Source organism: Scyliorhinus torazame, chromosome 4, assembly GCF_047496885.1.
Source record: "Scyliorhinus torazame isolate Kashiwa2021f chromosome 4, sScyTor2.1, whole genome shotgun sequence".
NCBI lineage: Eukaryota > Metazoa > Chordata > Chondrichthyes > Carcharhiniformes > Scyliorhinidae > Scyliorhinus > Scyliorhinus torazame.
The window spans coordinates 77261403-77281967 of record NC_092710.1 but is presented as its reverse complement, the minus strand read 5'-3'; the positions used below and the strand labels follow the sequence as shown (position 1 = coordinate 77281967).

The 20565-nt window shown below is 58.9% G+C and overlaps 1 protein-coding gene across 2 annotated transcripts in view; it reads right to left on the bottom strand.

Moving 5' to 3' along the window:
• The window catches only part of LOC140410314 (protoporphyrinogen oxidase-like), a 135078-nt gene that overhangs the window by 41866 nt on the left and 72647 nt on the right, over positions 1-20565 (bottom strand). For both annotated transcript variants that reach the window (XM_072498304.1, XM_072498305.1), the window contains exon 4: positions 17640-17755. In XM_072498304.1, coding sequence (XP_072354405.1) covers positions 17640-17755 — 116 coding nt within the window. The remainder of the gene's footprint in view (positions 1-17639; positions 17756-20565) is intronic.

The window sequence follows — 20565 nt, the reverse complement described above, 5'->3', positions numbered from 1 at the left end:
CTGTACAGCTGCAACATGACCTCCCGACTCCGGAACTCAATCCCTCTACCAATAAAGGCCAACACTCCATAGGCCTTCTTCACAACCCTATCAACCTGGGTGGCAACTTTCAGGGATCTATGTACATGGACACCTAGATCCCTCTGCTCATCCACACTTTCAAGAACTTTACCATTAGCCAAATATTCCGCATTCCTGTTATTCCTTCCAAAGTGAATCACCTCACACTTCTCTACATTAAACTCCATTTGCCACCTCTCAGCCCAGCTCTGCAGCTTATCTATATCCCTCTGTAACCTGCTACATCCTTCCACACTATCGACAACACCACCGACTTTAGTATCGTCTGCAAATTTACTCACCCACCCTTCTGCGCCTTCCTCTAGGTCATTGATAAAAATGACAAACCGCAACGGCCCCAGAACAGATCCTTGTGGGTCTCCACTTGTGACTGTACTCCATTCTGAACATTCCCCATCAACCACCATCCTCTGTCTTCTTTCAGCTAGCCAATTTCTGATCCACATCTCTAAATCACCCTCAATCCCCAGCCTCCGTATTTTCTGCAATAGCCTACCGTGGGGAACCTTATCAAACGCTTTGCTGAAATCCATATACACCACATGGTAGGTCGATGGGATTCGGGGAAGGTGGATAGGAGGGATACGAGGAAGGTGTGTCGATGGGATTCGTGGATGGTTTGTCGATGGGATTTGGGGGAAGGTGTCAGAGGGATTCGGGGAAGGTGTGTCGGAGGGATTCGGGGAAGGTGGGTCGGAGGGATTCGGGAAAGGTGGGTCGGAGGGATTCGGGGAAGGTGTGTCGGAGGGATTCGGGGAAGGTGTGTCGGAAGGATTCGGGGAAGGTGTGTCGGAAGGATTCGGGGAAGGTGTGTCGGAGGGATTCGGGGAAGGTGTGTCGGAGGGATTCGGGGAAGGTGTGTCGGAGGGATTCGGGGAAGGTGGGTCGGAGGGATTCGGGGAATGTGTGTCGGAGGGATTCGGGGAAGGTGGGTCGGAGGGATTCAGGGAAGGTGGGGCGATGGGATTCGGGGAAGGTGTGTCGATGGGATTCGGGGAAGGTGGGTCGATGGGATTCAGGGAAGGTGTGTCGGAGTGATTCGGGGAAGGTGGTCGGAGGGATTCGGGGAAGGTGGGTCGATGGGATTCAGGGAAGGTGTGTCGGAGTGATTCGGGGAAGGTGGTCGGAGGGATTCGGGGAAGGTGTGTCGATGGGATTCGGGGAAGGTGTGTCGATGGGATTCGGGGAAGGTGTGTCGGAGGGATTCGGGGAAGGTGTGTCGGAGGGATTCGGGGAAGGTGTGTCGGAGGGATTCGGGGAAGGTGTGTCGGAGGGATTCGGGGAAGGTGTGTCGATGGGATTCGGGGAAGGTGGGTCGGAGGGATTCGGGGAAGGTGTGTCGGAAGGATTCGGGGAAGGTGTGTCGATGGGATTCGGGGAAGGTGGGTCGATGGGAATCGGGGAAGGTGTGTCGATGGGATTCAGAGAAGGTGAGTCGGAGTGATTCGGGGAAGGTGGTTCGGAGGGATTCGGGGAAGCTGTGTCGATGGGATTCGGGGAAGCTGTGTCGATGGGATTCGGGGAAGGTGTGTCGGAAGGATTCGGGGAAGGTGTGTCGATGGGATTCGGGGAAGGTGGGTCGGAGTGATTCGGGGAATGTGTGTCTATGGGATTCGGGGAATGTGTGTCTATGGGATTCGGGGAATGTGTGTCTATGGGATTCGGGGAATGTGTGTCTATGGGATTCGGGGAATGTGTGTCTATGGGATTCGGGGTATGTGTGTCTATGGGATTCGGGGTATGTGTGTCTATAGGATTCGGGGAAGGTGTCTATGGGATTCGGGGAAGGTGTGTCGATGGGATTCGGGGAAGGTGTGTCGATGGGATTCGGGGAAGGTGTGTCTATAGGATTCGGGGAAGGTGTCTATGGGATTCGGGGAAGGTGTGTCTATGGGATTCGGGGAAGGTGTGTCTATGGGATTCGGGGAAGGTGTGTCTATGGGATTCGGGGAAGGTGTATCTATGGGATTCGGGGAAGGTGTGTCGATGGGATTCGGAGAAGGTGTGTCGGAGGGATTCGGGGAAGGTGGGTCGGAGGGTTTCGGGGAAGGTGGATCGGAGGGATTCGGGGAAGGTGGGTTGGAGGGATTCGGGGAAGGTGTGTCGATGGGATTCGGGGAAGGTGGGTCGGAGGGATTCGGGGAAGGTGGGTCGATGGGATTCGGAGAAGGTGGGTCGGAGGGATTCGGGGAAGGTGTGTCGGAGGGATTCGGGGAAGGTGCGTCGGAGGGATTCGGGGAAGGTGTGCCGATGGGATTCGGGGAAGGTGGGTCGATGGGATTCGGGGAAGGTGTGTCGATGGGATTCGGGGAAGGTGGGTCGCTGGGATTCGGGGAAGGTGGGTCGGAGGGATTCGGGGAAGGTGTGTCGATGGGATTCGGGGAAGCTGGGTCGATGGGATTCGGGAAAGCTGGGTCGATGGGATTCGGGGAAAGTGTGCCGATGGGATTCAGGGAAGGTAGGTCGATGGGATTCGGGGAAGGTGTGTCGATGGGATTCGGGGAAGGTGTGTCGATGGGATTCGGGGAAGGTGTGTCGGAGGGATTCGGGGAAGGTGGGTCGATGGGATTCGGAGAAGGTGTGTCGATGGGATTCGGGGAAGGTGTGTCGGAGTGATTCGGGGAAGGTGTGTCGGAGTGATTCGGGGAAGGTGTGTCGGAGTGATTCGGGGAAGGTGGGTCGATGGGATTCGGGGAAGGTGTGTCGATGGGATTCGGGGAAGGTGGGTCGATGGCATTCGGGGAAGGTGGATCGGAGATTTCGGGGAAGGTGTGTCGATGGGATTCGGGGAAGGTGTGTCGATGGGATTCGGGGAAGGTGGGTCGTTGGGATTCGGGGAAGGTGGGTCGGAGGGATTCGGGGAAGGTGGGTCGATGGGATTCGGGGAAGCTGGGTCGATGGGATTCGGGGAAGGTGTGTCGCTGGGATTCGGGGAAGGTGGGTCGCTGGGATTCGGGGAAGGTGGGTCGGAGGGATTCGGGGAAGGTGGGTCAATGGGATTCGGGGCAGCTGGGTCGATGGGATTCTGGGAAGGTGGGTCGATGGGATTCTGGGAAGGTGTGTCGATGGGATTCGGGGAAGGTGGGTCGGAGGGATTCGGGGAAGGTGTGTCGATGGGATTCGGGGTAGGTGGGTCGCTGGGATTCGGGGAAGGTGGGTCGGAGGGATTCGGGGAAGGTGTGTCGATGGGATTCGGGGAAGCTGGGTCGATGGGATTCGGGGAAAGTGTGCCGATGGGATTCAGGGAAGGTAGGTCGATGGGATTCGGGGAAGGTGTGTCGATGGGATTCGGGGAAGGTGTGTCGATGGGATTCGGGGAAGGTGTGTCGGAGGGATTCGGGGAAGGTGGGTCGATGGGATTCGGAGAAGGTGTGTCGATGGGATTCGGGGAAGGTGTGTCGGAGTGATTCGGGGAAGGCGTGTCGGAGTGATTCGGGGAAGGTGTGTCGGAGTGATTCGGGGAAGGTGGGTCGATGGGATTCGGGGAAGGTGTGTCGATGGGATTCGGGGAAGGTGGGTCGATGGCATTCGGGGAAGGTGGATCGGAGATTTCGGGGAAGGTGTGTCGATGGGATTCGGGGAAGGTGTGTCGATGGGATTCGGGGAAGGTGGGTCGTTGGGATTCAGGGAAGGTGGGTCGTTGGGATTCGGGGAAGGTGGGTCGTTGGGATTCGGGGAAGGTGGGTCGGAGGGATTCGGGGAAGGTGGGTCGATGGGATTCGGGGAAGCTGGGTCGATGGGATTCGGGGAAGGTGGGTCGCTGGGATTCGGGGAAGGTGGGTCGCTGGGATTCGGGGAAGGTGGGTCGGAGGGATTCGGGGAAGGTGGGTCAATGGGATTCGGGGCAGCTGGGTCGATGGGATTCGGGGAAGGTGAGCCGATGGGATTCGGGGAAGGTGTGTCGGTGGGATTCGGGGAAGGTGGGTCGCTGGGATTCGGGGAAGGTGGGTCGGAGGGTTTCGGGGAAGGTGGGTCGATGGGATTCGGGGCAGCTGGGTCGATGGGATTCGGGGAAGCTGGGTCGATGGGATTCGGGGAAAGTGTGCCGATGGGATTCGGGGAAGGTGGATCGATGGGATTCTGGGAAGGTGTGTCGATGGGATTCGGGGAAGGTGGGTCGATGGGATTCGGGGTAGGTGTGTCGGAAGGATTCGGGGAAGGTTTGTCGGAGGGATTCGGGGAAGGTGTGTCGGAAGGATTCGGGGAAAGTCTCGGAGGGATTCGGGGAAAGTGTCGGACGGATTCGGGGAAGGTGGGTCGGAGGAATTCGGGGAAGGTGGGTCGGAGGGATTCGGGGAAGGTGTGTCGGAGGGATTCGGGGAAGGTGTGTCGGAGGGATTCGGGGAAGGTGTGTCGGAGGGATTCGGGGAACGTGTGTCGGAGGGATTCGGGGAAGGTGGGTCGGAGGGATTCGGGGAAGGTGTGTCGGAGGGATTCGGGGAAGGTGTGTCGGAGGGATTCGGGGAAGGTGTGTCGGAGGGATTCGGGGAAGGTGTGTCGGAGGGATTCGGGGAAGGTGTGTCGGAGGGATTCGGGGAAGGTGTGTCGGAGGGATTCGGGGAAGGTGTGTCGGAGGGATTAGGGGAAGGTGTGTCGGAGGGATTCGGGGAAGGTGTGTCGGAGGGATTCGGGGAAGGTGTGTCGGAGGGATTCGGGGAAGGTGTGTCGGAGGGATTCGGGGAAGGTGTGTCGGAGGGATTCGGGGAAGGTGTGTCGGAGGGATTCGGGGAAGGTGTGTCGGAGGGATTCGGGGAAGGTGTGTCGATGGGATTCGGGGAAGGTGGGTCGGAGGGATTCGGGGAAGGTGGGTCGATGGGATTCGGAGAAGGTGGGTCGGAGGGATTCGGGGAAGGTGTGTCGATGGGATTCGGGGAAGGTGGGTCGCTGGGATTCGGGGAAGGTGGGTCGGAGGGATTCGGGGAAGGTGTGTCGATGGGATTCGGGAAAGCTGGGTCGATGGGATTCGGGGAAAGTGTGCCGATGGGATTCAGGGAAGGTAGGTCGATGGGATTCGGGGAAGGTGGGTCGGAGGGATTCGGGAAAGGTGGGTCGGAGGGATTCGGGGAAGGTGTGTCGGAGGGATTCGGGGAAGGTGTGTCGGAAGGATTCGGGGAAGGTGTGTCGGAGGGATTCGGGGAAGGTGTGTCGGAGGGATTCGGGGAAGGTGTGTCGGAGGGATTCGGGGAAGGTGTGTCGGAGGGATTCGGGGAAGGTGTGTCGGAGGGATTCGGGGAAGGTGTCTCGGAGGGATTCGGGGAAGGTGTGTCGGAGGGATTCGGGGAAGGTGTGTCGGAGGGATTCGGGGAAGGTGTGTCGGAGGGATTCGGGGAAGGTGTGTCGGAGGGATTCGGGGAAGGTGTGTCGGAGGGATTCGGGGAAGGTGTGTCGGAGGGATTCGGGGAAGGTGTGTCGGAGGGATTCGGGGAAGGTGTGTCGGAGGGATTCGGGGAAGGTGTGTCGGAGGGATTCGGGGAAGGTGTGTCGGAGGGATTCGGGGAAGGTGGGTGGGAGGGATTCGGGGAAGGTGTGTCGATGGGATTCGGGGAAGGTGGGTCGCTGGGATTCGGGGAAGGTGGGTCGGAGGGATTCGGGGAAGGTGTGTCGATGGGATTCGGGAAAGCTGGGTCGATGGGATTCGGGGAAAGTGTGCCGATGGGATTCAGGGAAGGTAGGTCGATGGGATTCGGGGAAGGTGTGTCGATGGGATTCGGGGAAGGTGTGTCGATGGGATTCGGGGAAGGTGTGTCGGAGGGATTCGGGGAAGGTGGGTCGATGGGATTCGGGGAAGGTGTGTCGATGGGATTCGGGGAAGGTGTGTCGGAGTGATTCGGGGAAGGTGTGTCGGAGTGATTCGGGGAAGGTGTGTCGGAGTGATTCGGGGAAGGTGTGTCAGAGGGATTCGGGGAAGGTGTGTCGATGGGATTCGGGGAAGGTGGGTCGATGGCATTCGGGGAAGGTGGATCGGAGATTTCGGGGAAGGTGTGTCGATGGGATTCGGGGAAGGTGTGTCGATGGGATTCGGGGAAGGTGGGTCGTTGGGATTCGGGGAAGGTGGGTCGTTGGGATTCGGGGAAGGTGGGTCGGAGGGATTCGGGGAAGGTGGGTCGATGGGATTCGGGGAAGCTGGGTCGATGGGATTCGGGGAAGGTGTGTCGTTGGGATTCGGGGAAGGTGGGTCGGAGGGATTCGGGGAAGGTGGGTCGATGGGATTCGGGTAAGCTGGGTCGATGGGATTCGGGGAAGGTGTGTCGATGGGATTCGGGGAAGGTGGGTCGCTGGGATTCGGGGAAGGTGGGTCGGAGGGATTCGGGGAAGGTGGGTCAATGGGATTCGGGGCAGCTGGGTCGATGGGATTCGGGGAAGGTGAGCCGATGGGATTCGGGGAAGGTGTGTCGGTGGGATTCGGGGAAGGTGGGTCGCTGGGATTCGGGGAAGGTGGGTCGGAGGGATTCGGGGAAGGTGGGTCGATGGGATTCGGGGCAGCTGGGTCGATGGGATTCGGGGAAGGTGTGCCGATGGGATTCGGGGAAGCTGGGTCGATGGGATTCGGGGAAGCTGGGTCGATGGGATTCGGGGAAGGTGTGCCGATGGGATTCGGGGAAGGTGGGTCGATGGGATTCGGGGAAGGTGGGTCGATGGGATTCTGGGAAGGTGTGTCGATGGGATTCGGGGAAGGTGGGTCGGAGGGATTCGGGGAAGGTGTGTCGATGGGATTCGGGGAAGGTGGGTCGCTGGGATTCGGGGAAGGTGGGTCGCTGGGATTCGGGGAAGGTGGGTCGGAGTGTTTCGGGGAAGGGGTGTCGATGGGATTCGGGGAAGGTGTGTCGATGGGATTCGGGGAAGGTGTGTCGGAGTGATTCGGGGAAGGTGTGTCGGAGTGATTCGGGGAAGGTGTGTCGGAGTGATTCGGGGAAGGTGTGTCGGAGTGATTCGGGGAAGGTGTGTCGGAGTGATTCGGGGAAGGTGTGTCGGAGTGATTCGGGGAAGGTGTGTCGATGGGATTCGGGGAAGGTGGGTCGATGGCATTCGGGGAAGGTGGATCGGAGATTTCGGGGAAGGTGTGTCGATGGGATTCGGGGAAGGTGGGTCGGAGGGATTCGGGGAAGGTGGGTCGATGGGATTCGGGGAAGCTGGGTCGATGGGATTCGGGGAAGGTGTGTCGTTGGGATTCGGGGAAGGTGGGTCGTTGGGATTCGGGGAAGGTGGGTCGGAGGGATTCGGGGAAGGTGGGTCGATGGGATTCGGGGAAGGTGGGTCGGAGGGATTCGGGGAAGCTGGGTCGATGGGATTCGGGGAAGGTGTGTCGATGGGATTCGGCGAAGGTGGGTCGCTGGGATTCGGGGAAGGTGGGTCGATGGGATTCGGGGCAGCTGGGTCGATGGGATTCGGGGAAGGTGAGCCGATGGGATTCGGCGAAGGTGTGTCGGTGGGATTCGGGGAAGGTGGGTCGCTGGGATTCGGGGAAGGTGTGTCGGAGGGATTCGGGGAAGGTGTGTCGGAGGGATTCGGGGAAGGTGTGTCGGAGGGATTCGGGGAAGGTGTGTCGGAGGGATTCGGGGAAGGTGTGTCGGAGGGATTCGGGGAAGGTGTGTCGGAGGGATTCGGGGAAGGTGTGTCGGAGGGATTCGGGGAAGGTGTGTCGGAGGGATTCGGGGAAGGTGTGTCGGAGGGATTCGGGGAAGGTGTGTCGGAGGGATTCGGGGAAGGTGTGTCGGAGGGATTCGGGGAAGGTGTGTCGGAGGGATTCGGGGAAGGTGTGTCGGAGGGATTCGGGGAAGGTGTGTCGGAGGGATTCGGGGAAGGTGTGTCGGAGGGATTCGGGGAAGGTGTGTCGGAGGGATTCGGGGAAGGTGGGTGGGAGGGGTTCTGGGAAGGTGGGTGGGAGGGATTCCGGGAAGGTGTGTCGATGGGATTCGGGGAAGGTGGGTCGGAGGGATTCGGGGAAGGTGGGTCGATGGGATTCGGAGAAGGTGGGTCGGAGGGATTCGGGGAAGGTGTGTCGATGGGATTCGGGGAAGGTGGGTCGCTGGGATTCGGGGAAGGTGGGTCGGAGGGATTCGGGGAAGGTGCGTCGATGGGATTCGGGAAAGCTGGGTCGATGGGATTCGGGGAAAGTGTGCCGATGGGATTCAGGGAAGGTAGGTCGATGGGATTCGGGGAAGGTGTGTCGATGGGATTCGGGGAAGGTGTGTTGATGGGATTCGGGGAAGGTGTGTCGGAGGGATTCGGGGAAGGTGGGTCGATGGGATTCGGAGAAGGTGTGTCGATGGGATTCGGGGAAGGTGTGTCGGAGGGATTCGGGGAAGGTGTGTCGGAGTGATTCGGGGAAGGTGTGTCGGAGTGATTCGGGGAAGGTGTGTCGGAGGGATTCGGGGAAGGTGTGTCGATGGGATTCGGGGAAGGTGGGTCGATGGCATTCGGGGAAGGTGGATCGGAGATTTCGGGGAAGGTGTGTCGATGGGATTCGGGGAAGGTGTGTCGATGGGATTCGGGGAAGGTGGGTCGTTGGGATTCGGGGAAGGTGGGTCGTTGGGATTCGGGGAAGGTGGGTCGGAGGGATTCGGGGAAGGTGGGTCGATGGGATTCGGGGAAGCTGGGTCGATGGGATTCGGGGAAGCTGGGTCGATGGGATTCGGGGAAGGTGGGTCGGAGGGATTCGGGGAAGGTGGGTCGATGGGATTCGGGGAAGCTGGGTCGATGGGATTCGGGGAAGGTGTGTCGATGGGATTCGGGGAAGGTGGGTCGCTGGGATTCGGGGAAGGTGGGTCGGAGGGATTCGGGGAAGGTGGGTCAATGGGATTCGGGGCAGCTGGGTCGATGGGATACGGGGAAGGTGAGCCGATGGGATTCGGGGAAGGTGTGTCGGTGGGATTCGGGGAAGGTGGGTCGCTGGGATTCGGGGAAGGTGGGTCGGAGGGATTCGGGGAAGGTGGGTCGATGGGATTCGGGGCAGCTGGGTCGATGGGATTCGGGGAAGGTGTGCCGATGGGATTCGGGGAAGCTGGGTCGATGGGATTCGGGGAAGCTGGGTCGATGGGATTCGGGGAAGGTGTGCCGATGGAATTCGGGGAAGGTGTGTCGGAGTGATTCGGGGAAGGTGTGTCGGAGTGATTCGGGGAAGGTGTGTCGGAGTGATTCGGGGAAGGTGTGTCGGAGTGATTCGGGGAAGGTGTGTCGATGGGATTCGGGGAAGGTGGGTCGATGGCATTCGGGGAAGGTGGATCGGAGATTTCGGGGAAGGTGTGTCGATGGGATTCGGGGAAGGTGGGTCGGAGGGATTCGGGGAAGGTGGGTCGATGGGATTCGGGGAAGCTGGGTCGATGGGATTCGGGGAAGGTGTGTCGTTGGGATTCGGGGAAGGTGGGTCGTTGGGATTCGGGGAAGGTGGGTCGGAGGGATTCGGGGAAGGTGGGTCGATGGGATTCGGGGAAGGTGGGTCGGAGGGATTCGGGGAAGCTGGGTCGATGGGATTCGGGGAAGGTGTGTCGATGGGATTCGGCGAAGGTGGGTCGCTGGGATTCGGGGAAGGTGGGTCGATGGGATTCGGGGCAGCTGGGTCGATGGGATTCGGGGAAGGTGAGCCGATGGGATTCGGCGAAGGTGTGTCGGTGGGATTCGGGGAAGGTGGGTCGCTGGGATTCGGGGAAGGTGTGTCGGAGGGATTCGGGGAAGGTGTGTCGGAGGGATTCGGGGAAGGTGTGTCGGAGGGATTCGGGGAAGGTGTGTCGGAGGGATTCGGGGAAGGTGTGTCGGAGGGATTCGGGGAAGGTGTGTCGGAGGGATTCGGGGAAGGTGTGTCGGAGGGATTCGGGGAAGGTGTGTCGGAGGGATTCGGGGAAGGTGTGTCGGAGGGATTCGGGGAAGGTGTGTCGGAGGGATTCGGGGAAGGTGTGTCGGAGGGATTCGGGGAAGGTGTGTCGGAGGGATTCGGGGAAGGTGTGTCGGAGGGATTCGGGGAAGGTGTGTCGGAGGGATTCGGGGAAGGTGTGTCGGAGGGATTCGGGGAAGGTGTGTCGGAGGGATTCGGGGAAGGTGGGTGGGAGGGGTTCTGGGAAGGTGGGTGGGAGGGATTCCGGGAAGGTGTGTCGATGGGATTCGGGGAAGGTGGGTCGGAGGGATTCGGGGAAGGTGGGTCGATGGGATTCGGAGAAGGTGGGTCGGAGGGATTCGGGGAAGGTGTGTCGATGGGATTCGGGGAAGGTGGGTCGCTGGGATTCGGGGAAGGTGGGTCGGAGGGATTCGGGGAAGGTGCGTCGATGGGATTCGGGAAAGCTGGGTCGATGGGATTCGGGGAAAGTGTGCCGATGGGATTCAGGGAAGGTAGGTCGATGGGATTCGGGGAAGGTGTGTCGATGGGATTCGGGGAAGGTGTGTTGATGGGATTCGGGGAAGGTGTGTCGGAGGGATTCGGGGAAGGTGGGTCGATGGGATTCGGAGAAGGTGTGTCGATGGGATTCGGGGAAGGTGTGTCGGAGGGATTCGGGGAAGGTGTGTCGGAGTGATTCGGGGAAGGTGTGTCGGAGTGATTCGGGGAAGGTGTGTCGGAGGGATTCGGGGAAGGTGTGTCGATGGGATTCGGGGAAGGTGGGTCGATGGCATTCGGGGAAGGTGGATCGGAGATTTCGGGGAAGGTGTGTCGATGGGATTCGGGGAAGGTGTGTCGATGGGATTCGGGGAAGGTGGGTCGTTGGGATTCGGGGAAGGTGGGTCGTTGGGATTCGGGGAAGGTGGGTCGGAGGGATTCGGGGAAGGTGGGTCGATGGGATTCGGGGAAGCTGGGTCGATGGGATTCGGGGAAGCTGGGTCGATGGGATTCGGGGAAGGTGGGTCGGAGGGATTCGGGGAAGGTGGGTCGATGGGATTCGGGGAAGCTGGGTCGATGGGATTCGGGGAAGGTGTGTCGATGGGATTCGGGGAAGGTGGGTCGCTGGGATTCGGGGAAGGTGGGTCGGAGGGATTCGGGGAAGGTGGGTCAATGGGATTCGGGGCAGCTGGGTCGATGGGATACGGGGAAGGTGAGCCGATGGGATTCGGGGAAGGTGTGTCGGTGGGATTCGGGGAAGGTGGGTCGCTGGGATTCGGGGAAGGTGGGTCGGAGGGATTCGGGGAAGGTGGGTCGATGGGATTCGGGGCAGCTGGGTCGATGGGATTCGGGGAAGGTGTGCCGATGGGATTCGGGGAAGCTGGGTCGATGGGATTCGGGGAAGCTGGGTCGATGGGATTCGGGGAAGGTGTGCCGATGGAATTCGGGGAAGGTGGGTCGATGGGATTCGGGGAAGGTGGGTCGATGGGATTCTGGGAAGGTGTGTCGATGGGATTCGGGGAAGGTGGGTCGGAGGGATTCGGGGAAGGTGTGTCGATGGGATTCGGGGAAGGTGGGTCGCTGGGATTCGGGGAAGGTGGGTCGCTGGGATTCGGGGAAGGTGGGTCGGAGGGATTCGGGGAAGGGGTGTCGATGGGATTCGGGGAAGGTGTGTCGGAGTGATTCGGGGAAGGTGTGTCGGAGTGATTTGGGGAAGGTGTGTCGGAGTGATTCGGGGAAGGTGTGTCGGAGTGATTCGGGGAAGGTGTGTCGGAGTGATTCGGGGAAGGTGTGTCGGAGTGATTCGGGGAAGGTGTGTCGGAGTGATTCGGGGAAGGTGGGTCGATGGGATTCGGGGAAGGTGTGTCGATGGGATTCGGGGAAGGTGGGTCGATGGCATTCGGGGAAGGTGGATCGGAGATTTCGGGGAAGGTGTGTCGATGGGATTCGGGGAAGGTGGGTCGGAGGGATTCGGGGAAGGTGGGTCGATGGGATTCGGGGAAGGTGTGTCGTTGGGATTCGGGGAAGGTGTGTCGGAAGGATTCGGGGAAAGTCTCGGAGGGATTCGGGGAAAGTCTCGGAGGGATTCGGGGAAGGTGGGTCGGAGGGATTCGGGGAAGGTGGGTCGGAGGGATTCGGGGAAGGTGTGTCGGAGGGATTCGGGGAAGGTGTGTCGGAGGGATTCGGGGAAGGTGTGTCGGAGGGATTCGGGGAAGGTGTGTCGGAGGGATTCGGGGAAGGTGTGTCGGAGGGATTCGGGGAAGGTGTGTCGGAGGGATTCGGGGAAGGTGTGTCGGAGGGATTCGGGGAAGGTGTGTCGGAGTGATTCGGGGAAGGTGTGTCGGAGGGATTCGGGGAAGGTGTGTCGGAGGGATTCGGGGAAGGTGTGTCGGAGGGATTCGGGGAAGGTGTGTCGGAGGGATTCGGGGAAGGTGTGTCGGAGGGATTCGGGGAAGGTGTGTCGGAGGGATTCGGGGAAGGTGTGTCGGAGGGATTCGGGGAAGGTGTGTCGGAGGGATTCGGGGAAGGTGTGTCGGAGGGATTCGGGGAAGGTGTGTCGATGGGATTCGGGGAAGGTGTGTCGGAGGGATTCGGGGAAGGTGTGTCGGAGGGATTCGGGGAAGGTGTGTCGATGGGATTCTGGGAAGGTGTGTCGGAGGGGTTCGGTGAAGGTGGGTGGGAGGGGCTCTGGGAAGGTGTGTCGATGGGATTCGGGGAAGGTGTGTCGATGGGATTCGGGGAAGGTGTGTCGATGGGATTCGGGGAAGGTGTGTCGATGGGCTTCGGGGAAGGTGTGTCGATGGGCTTCGGGGAAGGTGTGTCGGAGGGATTCGGGGAAGGTGTGTCGATGGGAATCGGGGAAGGTGTGTCGATGGGATTCGGGGAAGGTGTGTCGATGGGCTTCGGGGAAGGTGTGTCGATGGGCTTCGGGGAAGGTGTGTCGATGGGCTTCGGGGAAGGTGTGTCGATGGGCTTCGGGGAAGGTGTGTCGATGGGCTTCGGGGAAGGTGTGTCGATGGGCTTCGGGGAAGGTGTGTCGATGGGCTTCGGGGAAGGTGTGTCGATGGGCTTCGGGGAAGGTGTGTCGATGGGCTTCGGGGAAGGTGTGTCGATGGGCTTCGGGGAAGGTGTGTCGATGGGCTTCGGGGAAGGTGTGTCGTTGGGTTTCGGGGAAGGTGTGTCGATGGGCTTCGGGGAAGGTGTGTCGATGGGCTTCGGGGAAGGTGTGTCGATGGGATTCGGGGAAGGTGTGTCGATGGGATTCGGGGAAGGTGTGTCGATGGGATTCGGGGAAGGTGTGTCGATGGGATTCGGGGAAGGTGTGTCGATGGGATTCGGGGAAGGTGTGTCGATGGGATTCGGGGAAGGTGTGTCGATGGGATTCGGGGAAGGTGTGTCGATGGGATTCGGGGAAGGTGTGTCGGAGGGATTCGGGGAAGGTTTGTCGGAAGGATTCGGGGAAGGTGGGTCGGAGGGATTCGGGGAAGGTGTGTCGGAGGGATTCGGGGAAGGTGGGTCGGAGGTATTCGGGGAAGGTGGGTCGGAGGTATTCGGGGAAGGTGGGTCGGAGGGATTCGGGGAGGTGGGTCGGAGGGATTCGGGGAAGGTGGGTCGGAGGGATTCGGGGAAGGTGTGTCGGAGGGATTCGGGGAAGGTGTGTCGGAGGGATTCGGGGAAGGTGTGTCGGAGGGATTCGGGGAAGGTGTGTCGGAGGGATTCGGGGAAGGTGTGTCGGAGGGATTCGGGGAAGGTGTGTCGGAGGGATTCTTGGAAGGTGTGTCGGAGGGATTCGGGGAAGGTGTGTCGGAGGGATTCGGGGAAGGTGTGTCGAAGGGATTCGGGGAAGGTGTGTCGAAGGGATTCGGGGAAGGTGTGTCGGAGGGATTCGGGGAAGGTGTGTCGGAGGGATTCGGGGAAGGTGTGTCGGAGGGATTCGGGGAAGGTGTGTCGGAGGGATTCGGGGAAGGTGTGTCGGAGGGATTCGGGGAAGGTGTGTCGGAGGGATTCGGGGAAGGTGTGTCGGAGGGATTCTTGGAAGGTGTGTCGGAGGGATTCGGGGAAGGTGTGTCGGAGGGATTCGGGGAAGGTGTGTCGGAGGGATTCGGGGAAGGTGTGTCGGAGGGATTCGGGGAAGGTGTGTCGGAGGGATTCGGGGAAGGTGTGTCGGAGGGATTCGGGGAAGGTGTGTCGGAGGGATTCGGGGAAGGTGTGTCGGAGGGATTCGGGGAAGGTGTGTCGGAGGGATTCGGGGAAGGTGTGTCGGAGGGATTCGGGGAAGGTGTGTCGGAGGGATTCGGGGAAGGTGTGTCGGAGGGATTCGGGGAAGGTGTGTCGGAGGGATTCGGGGAAGGTGTGTCGGAGGGATTCGGGGAAGGTGTGTCGGAGGGATTCGGGGAAGGTGTGTCGGAGGGGTTCGGTGAAGGTGGGTGGGAGGGGTTCTGGGAAGGTGTGTCGATGGGATTCGGGGAAGGTGTGTCGATGGGATTCGGGGAAGGTGTGTCGATGGGATTCGGGGAAGGTGTGTCGATGGGCTTCGGGGAAGGTGTGTCGATGGGCTTCGGGGAAGGTGTGTCGGAGGGATTCGGGGAAGGTGTGTCGATGGGATTCGGGGAAGGTGTGTCGATGGGATTCGGGGAAGGTGTGTCGATGGGCTTCGGGGAAGGTGTGTCGATGGGCTTCGGGGAAGGTGTGTCGATGGGCTTCGGGGAAGGTGTGTCGATGGGCTTCGGGGAAGGTGTGTCGATGGGCTTCGGGGAAGGTGTGTCGATGGGCTTCGGGGAAGGTGTGTCGATGGGCTTCGGGGAAGGTGTGTCGATGGGCTTCGGGGAAGGTGTGTCGATGGGCTTCGGGGAAGGTGTGTCGATGGGCTTCGGGGAAGGTGTGTCGATGGGCTTCGGGGAAGGTGTGTCGATGGGCTTCGGGGAAGGTGTGTCGATGGGATTCGGGGAAGGTGTGTCGATGGGATTCGGGGAAGGTGTGTCGATGGGATTCGGGGAAGGTGTGTCGGAGGGATTCGGGGAAGGTGTGTCGATGGGATTCGGGGAAGGTGTGTCGATGGGATTCGGGGAAGGTGTGTCGATGGGATTCGGGGAAGGTGTGTCGATGGGATTCGGGGAAGGTGTGTCGGAGGGATTCGGGGAAGGTTTGTCGGAAGGATTCGGGGAAGGTGGGTCGGAGGGATTCGGGGAAGGTGGGTCGGACGTATTCGGGGAAGGTGGGTCGGAGGGATTCGGGGAAGGTGGGTCGGAGGGATTCGGGGAAGGTGGGTCGGAGGGATTCGGGGAAGGTGTGTCGGAGGGATTCGGGGAAGGTGTGTCGGAGGGATTCGGGGAAGGTGTGTCGGAGGGATTCGGGGAAGGTGTGTCGGAGGGATTCGGGGAAGGTGTGTCGGAGGGATTCGGGGAAGGTGTGTCGGAGGGATTCGGGGAAGGTGTGTCGGAGGGATTCGGGGAAGGTGTGTCGGAGGGATTCGGGGAAGGTGTGTCGGAGGGATTCGGGGAAGGTGTGTCGGAGGGATTCGGGGAAGGTGTGTCGGAGGGATTCGGGGAAGGTGTGTCGGAGGGATTCGGGGAAGGTGTGTCGGAGGGATTCGGGGAAGGTGTGTCGGAGGGATTCGGGGAAGGTGTGTCGGAGGGATTCGGGGAAGGTGTGTCGGAGGGATTCTTGGAAGGTGTGTCGGAGGGATTCGGGGAAGGTGTGTCGGAGGGATTCGGGGAAGGTGTGTCGGAGGGATTCGGGGAAGGTGTGTCGGAGGGATTCGGGGAAGGTGTGTCGGAGGGATTCGGGGAAGGTGTGTCGGAGGGATTCGGGGAAGGTGTGTCGGAGGGATTCGGGGAAGGTGTGTCGGAGGGATTCGGGGAAGGTGTGTCGGAGGGATTCGGGGAAGGTGTGTCGGAGGGATTCGGGGAAGGTGTGTCGGAGGGATTCGGGGAAGGTGTGTCGGAGGGATTCGGGGAAGGTGTGTCGGAGGGATTCGGGGAAGGTGTGTCGGAGGGATTCGGGGAAGGTGTGTCGGAGGGATTCGGGGAAGGTGTGTCGGAGGGATTCGGGGAAGGTGTGTCGGAGGGATTCGGGGAAGGTGTGTCGGAGGGATTCGGGGAAGGTGTGTCGGAGGGATTCGGGGAAGGTGTGTCGGAGGGATTCGGGGAAGGTGTGTCGGAGGGATTCGGGGAAGGTGTGTCGGAGGGATTCGGGGAAGGTGTGTCGGAGGGATTCGGGGAAGGTGTGTCGGAGGGATTCGGGGAAGGTGTGTCGGAGGGGTTCGGGGAAGGTGTGTCGGAGGGGTTCGGGGAAGGTGTGTCGGAGGGGTTCGGGGAAGGTGGGTCGGAGGGGTTCGGGGAAGGTGGGTCGGAGGGATTCGGGGAAGGTGGGTCGGAGGGATTCGGGGAAGGTGGGTCGGAGGGATTCGGGGAAGGTGTGTCGGAGGGATTCGGGGAAGGTGTGTCGGAGGGATTCGGGGAAGGTGTGTCGGAGGGATTCGGGGAAGGTGTGTCGGAGGGATTCGGGGAAGGTGTGTCGGAGGGATTCGGGGAAGGTGTGTCGGAGGGATTCGGGGAAGGTGTGTCGGAGGGATTCGGGGAAGGTGTGTCGGAGGGATTCGGGGAAGGTGTGTCGGAGGGATTCGGGGAAGGTGTGTCGGAGGGATTCGGGGAAGGTGTGTCGGAGGGATTCGGGGAATGTGTGTCGATGGGATTCGGGGAAGGTGGGTGGGAGGGGTTCTGGGAAGGTGTGTCGATGGGATTCGGGGAAGGTGTGTCGATGGGATTCGGGGAAGGTGTGTCGATGGGATTCGGGGAAGGTGTGTCGATGGGCTTCGGGGAAAGTGTGTCGATGGGCTTCGGGGAAAGTGTGTCGATGGGCTTCGGGGAAGGTGTGTCGATGGGCTTCGGGGAAGGTGTGTCGATGGGCTTCGGGGAAGGTGTGTCGATGGGCTTCGGGGAAGGTGTGTCGATGGGCTTCGGGGAAGGTGTGTCGATGGGCTTCGGGGAAGGTGTGTCGATGGGCTTCGGGGAAGGTGTGTCGATGGGCTTCGGGGAAGGTGTGTCGATGGGCTTCGGGGAAGGTGTGTCGATGGGCTTCGGGGAAGGTGTGTCGATGGGCTTCGGGGAAGGTGTGTCGATGGGCTTCGGGGAAGGTGTGTCGATGGGCTTCGGGGAAGGTGTGTCGATGGGCTTCGGGGAAGGTGTGTCGATGGGCTTCGGGGAAGGTGTGTCGATGGGCTTCGGGGAAGGTGTGTCGATGGGCTTCGGGGAAGGTGTGTCGATGGGATTCGGGGAAGGTGTGTCGGAGGGATTCGGGGAAGGTTTGTCGGAAGGATTCGGGGAAGGTTTGTCGGAAGGATTCGGGGAAGGTGGGTCGGAGGGATTCAGGGACGGTGTGTCGGAAGTATTTGGGGAAGGTGTGTCGGAAGTATTTGGGGAAGGTGTGTCGGAAGTATTTGGGGAAGGTGTGTCGGAAGTATTTGGGGAAGGTGTGTCGGAAGTATTCGGGGAAGGTGTGTCGGAGGGATTCGGGGAAGGTGTGTCGATGGGATTCGGGGAAGTTGGGTCGATGGGATTGGGCAGAAGGTGGATAGATGGGATTCGGCGAAGGTGAGTCGGAATGATTCGGGGAAGGTGGGTCGATGGGATTCGGCGAAGATGTGTTGGAGGGATTCGGGGAAGGTGGGTCGGAGAGATTCGGGTAAGATGGGTTGGTGGGGTTTGAGGAATTGGGAACCATCACTATTTTGGAGTTCCTCTAGTCAGTGAAGCACCTAAAACCTGATGGTAACTTGCAAAGTTTTCCCCCGACGAAGACGTATCGATTTCTGGAATCCTCATTACCGTATGTAACCGGGAGAACGTCATTGTCCAACCCCAGATCTGTAACCTTGAGAGAGAAGGTGGACAGAATGAAAGAAAGAGACTGAGTAAAAGGCTCAATTAGATTCCAGTCTGCATATCATTCTTGGGTTTCTGTTTCTTCAAATCTATTCCCGGAGGTGGGCATCGCTGGCTCGGCCGGCATTTATTGCCCATCCCTGGATGCCCTTCAGAAGGTGGGGGTGAGCTGCCTTCTTGAACAGTATCAGTCCCTGAGGTGTAGGTACAACTACTGTGCTGTGAGGGAGGGAGTTCCAGGATGTCGACCCAGCGACAGTGAAGGAACGGCGATATATTTCCAAGTCAGGGTGGTGAGTGACTTGGAGGGGAACCTCCAGGTGGTGGGGTTCCCAGGTATCTGCTGCTCTTGTCCTTCTAGATGGTAGTGGTCGTGGGATTGGAAGGTGCTGTCTAAGGAGACTTGGTGAGTTCCTGCAGTGCATCTTGTAGATGGTACACATGGCTACCACTGTGCATCGGTGGTGGAGGGAGTGAATGTTTGTGGAAGGGGGAGCAATCAAGCGGGGCTGCTTTGTCCTGGATGGTGTTGAGCTTCTTGAGTGTTGTTGGAGTTGCACTCATCCAGGCAAGTGGAGAGTATTCCATCACACTTTGGGGAGTTGGGAGGTGAGTTATTCACCGTAGGATTCCTAGCCTTTAACCTGCTCTGGTCGCCACAGTATTAATACGGCTAGTCCAGTTCAATTTCTGATCAATGGTAACCACCAGGATGTTGATTGTGGGGGATTCAGCCTCGGTATTACCATTGAATGTCAAGGAGTGATGGTTCGATCTTCTCTTGTAGGAGACGGTCATTGCCTGGCACTTGTGTGGCACGAATGTAACTTGCCACTTGTCAGCCCGAGCCCGGATATTGTCCAGGTCTTGCTGCATTTGGACATGGACTACTTCATTATCTGAGGAGTCGCAAATGGTGCTAAACATTGTGCAGTCATCTGCAAACATCCCCACTTCTGACCTTATCATGGAAGGGACGTCATTGATGAAGCAGCTGAAGATGGTTGGGCCTAGGACACTACCCTGAGGAACTCCTGCAGTGATGTCCTGGAGCAGAGGTGATTGACCTCCAACCACCACAACCATCTTCATTTGTGCCAGGTACGACTCCAACCAGCGGAGAGTTTCCCCTGATTCCCATTGACTCCAACAAAAGAGAAAATGCTGGAAAATCTCAGCAGGTCTGGCAGCATCAGCAGTAATTTGCTTTTGTCCCTGTGTCTCCAGTTTAGCTCGGGCTCTTTGATGCCATACTCGGTCAAATGCATATTGTCAGGGCCCATAGCCTTTGCAGTACCCAGTGCCTCCAGCCGTCTCTTGATACCACGTGGAGTGAATCGGATTGGCTGAAGACTGAAATCTGTGATGCTGGGGACCTCCGGAGGAGACCGAGACGGATCATCCACTCGGCACCCCTGGCTGAAGATTGTTGCGAATGCCTCACCCTTCTCTTTTATGCAGATGTGCTGAGCTCCTCCATCTTTGAGGATGGGATATTTGTGGAGCCTCCTCCTCCAGTGAGTTGTTTCATTGTCCACCACCATTCACAGCTGGATGTGGCAGGACTGCAGAGCTTAGACCTGGTTCGTTTGTTGTGGAATCACTTAGCTCTGTCTGTTACTTACAGCTTATGCTGTTTGTCACACAAGGAGTCCTGTGTTGTAGAATCACCAGGTTCATACCTCATTCCTCGATTCTAAAAACCACCCCGAACCCCTCGATTAGATTCCATTCTGTAACTCACTCCTGGGTATCTGTTATTCTATATAAAAACCACCCGAACCCTTCGATTAGATTCCAGTCTGTAACTCACTCCTGGGTATCTGTTATTCTATATATAAACCACCCCAAACCCCTCGATTAGATTCCAGTCTGTAACTCACTCCTGGGTATCTGTTATTCTATACATAAACCACCCGAACCCCTCGATTAGATTCCAGTCTGTAACTCACTCCTGGGTATCTGTTATTCTATATATAAACCACCCCAAACCCCTCGATTAGATTCCAGTCTGTAACTCACTCCCGGGTATCTGTTATTCTATACATAAACCACCCTGAACCCCTCGATTAGATTCCAGTCTGTAACTCACTCCTGGGTATCTGTTATTCTATACATAAACCACCCGAACCCCTCGATTAGATTCCAGTCTGTAACTCACTCCTGGGTATCTGTTATTCTATATATAAACCACCCCAAACCCCTCGATTAGATTCCAGTCTGTAACTCACTCCCGGGTATCTGTTATTCTATATATAAACCACCCTGAACCCCTCGAATAGATTCCAGTCTGTAACTCACTCCTGGGTATCTGTTATTCTATATATAAACCACCCCGAACCCCTCCATTAGATTCCAGTCTGTAACTCACTCCCGGGTATCTGTTATTCTGTATATAAACCACCCCGAACCCCTCGATTAGATTCCAGTCTGTAACTCACTCCTGGGTATCTGTTATTCTGTATATAAACCACCCCGAGACCCTCGATTAGATTCCAGTCTGTAACTCACTCCCGGGTATCTGTTATTCTGTATATAAACCACCCCGAACCCCTCGATTAGATTCCAGTCTGTAACTCACTCCCGGGTAACTGTTATTCTATATATAAACCACCCTGAACCCCTCGATTAGATTCCAGTCTGTAACTCACTCCTGGGTATCTGTTATTCTGTATATAAACCACCCCGAACCCCTCGATTAGATTCCAATCTGTAAGTCACTCCTGGGTATCTGTTATTCTGTATATAAACCACCCCGAACCCCTCGATTAGATTCCAGTCTGTAACTCACTCCCGGGT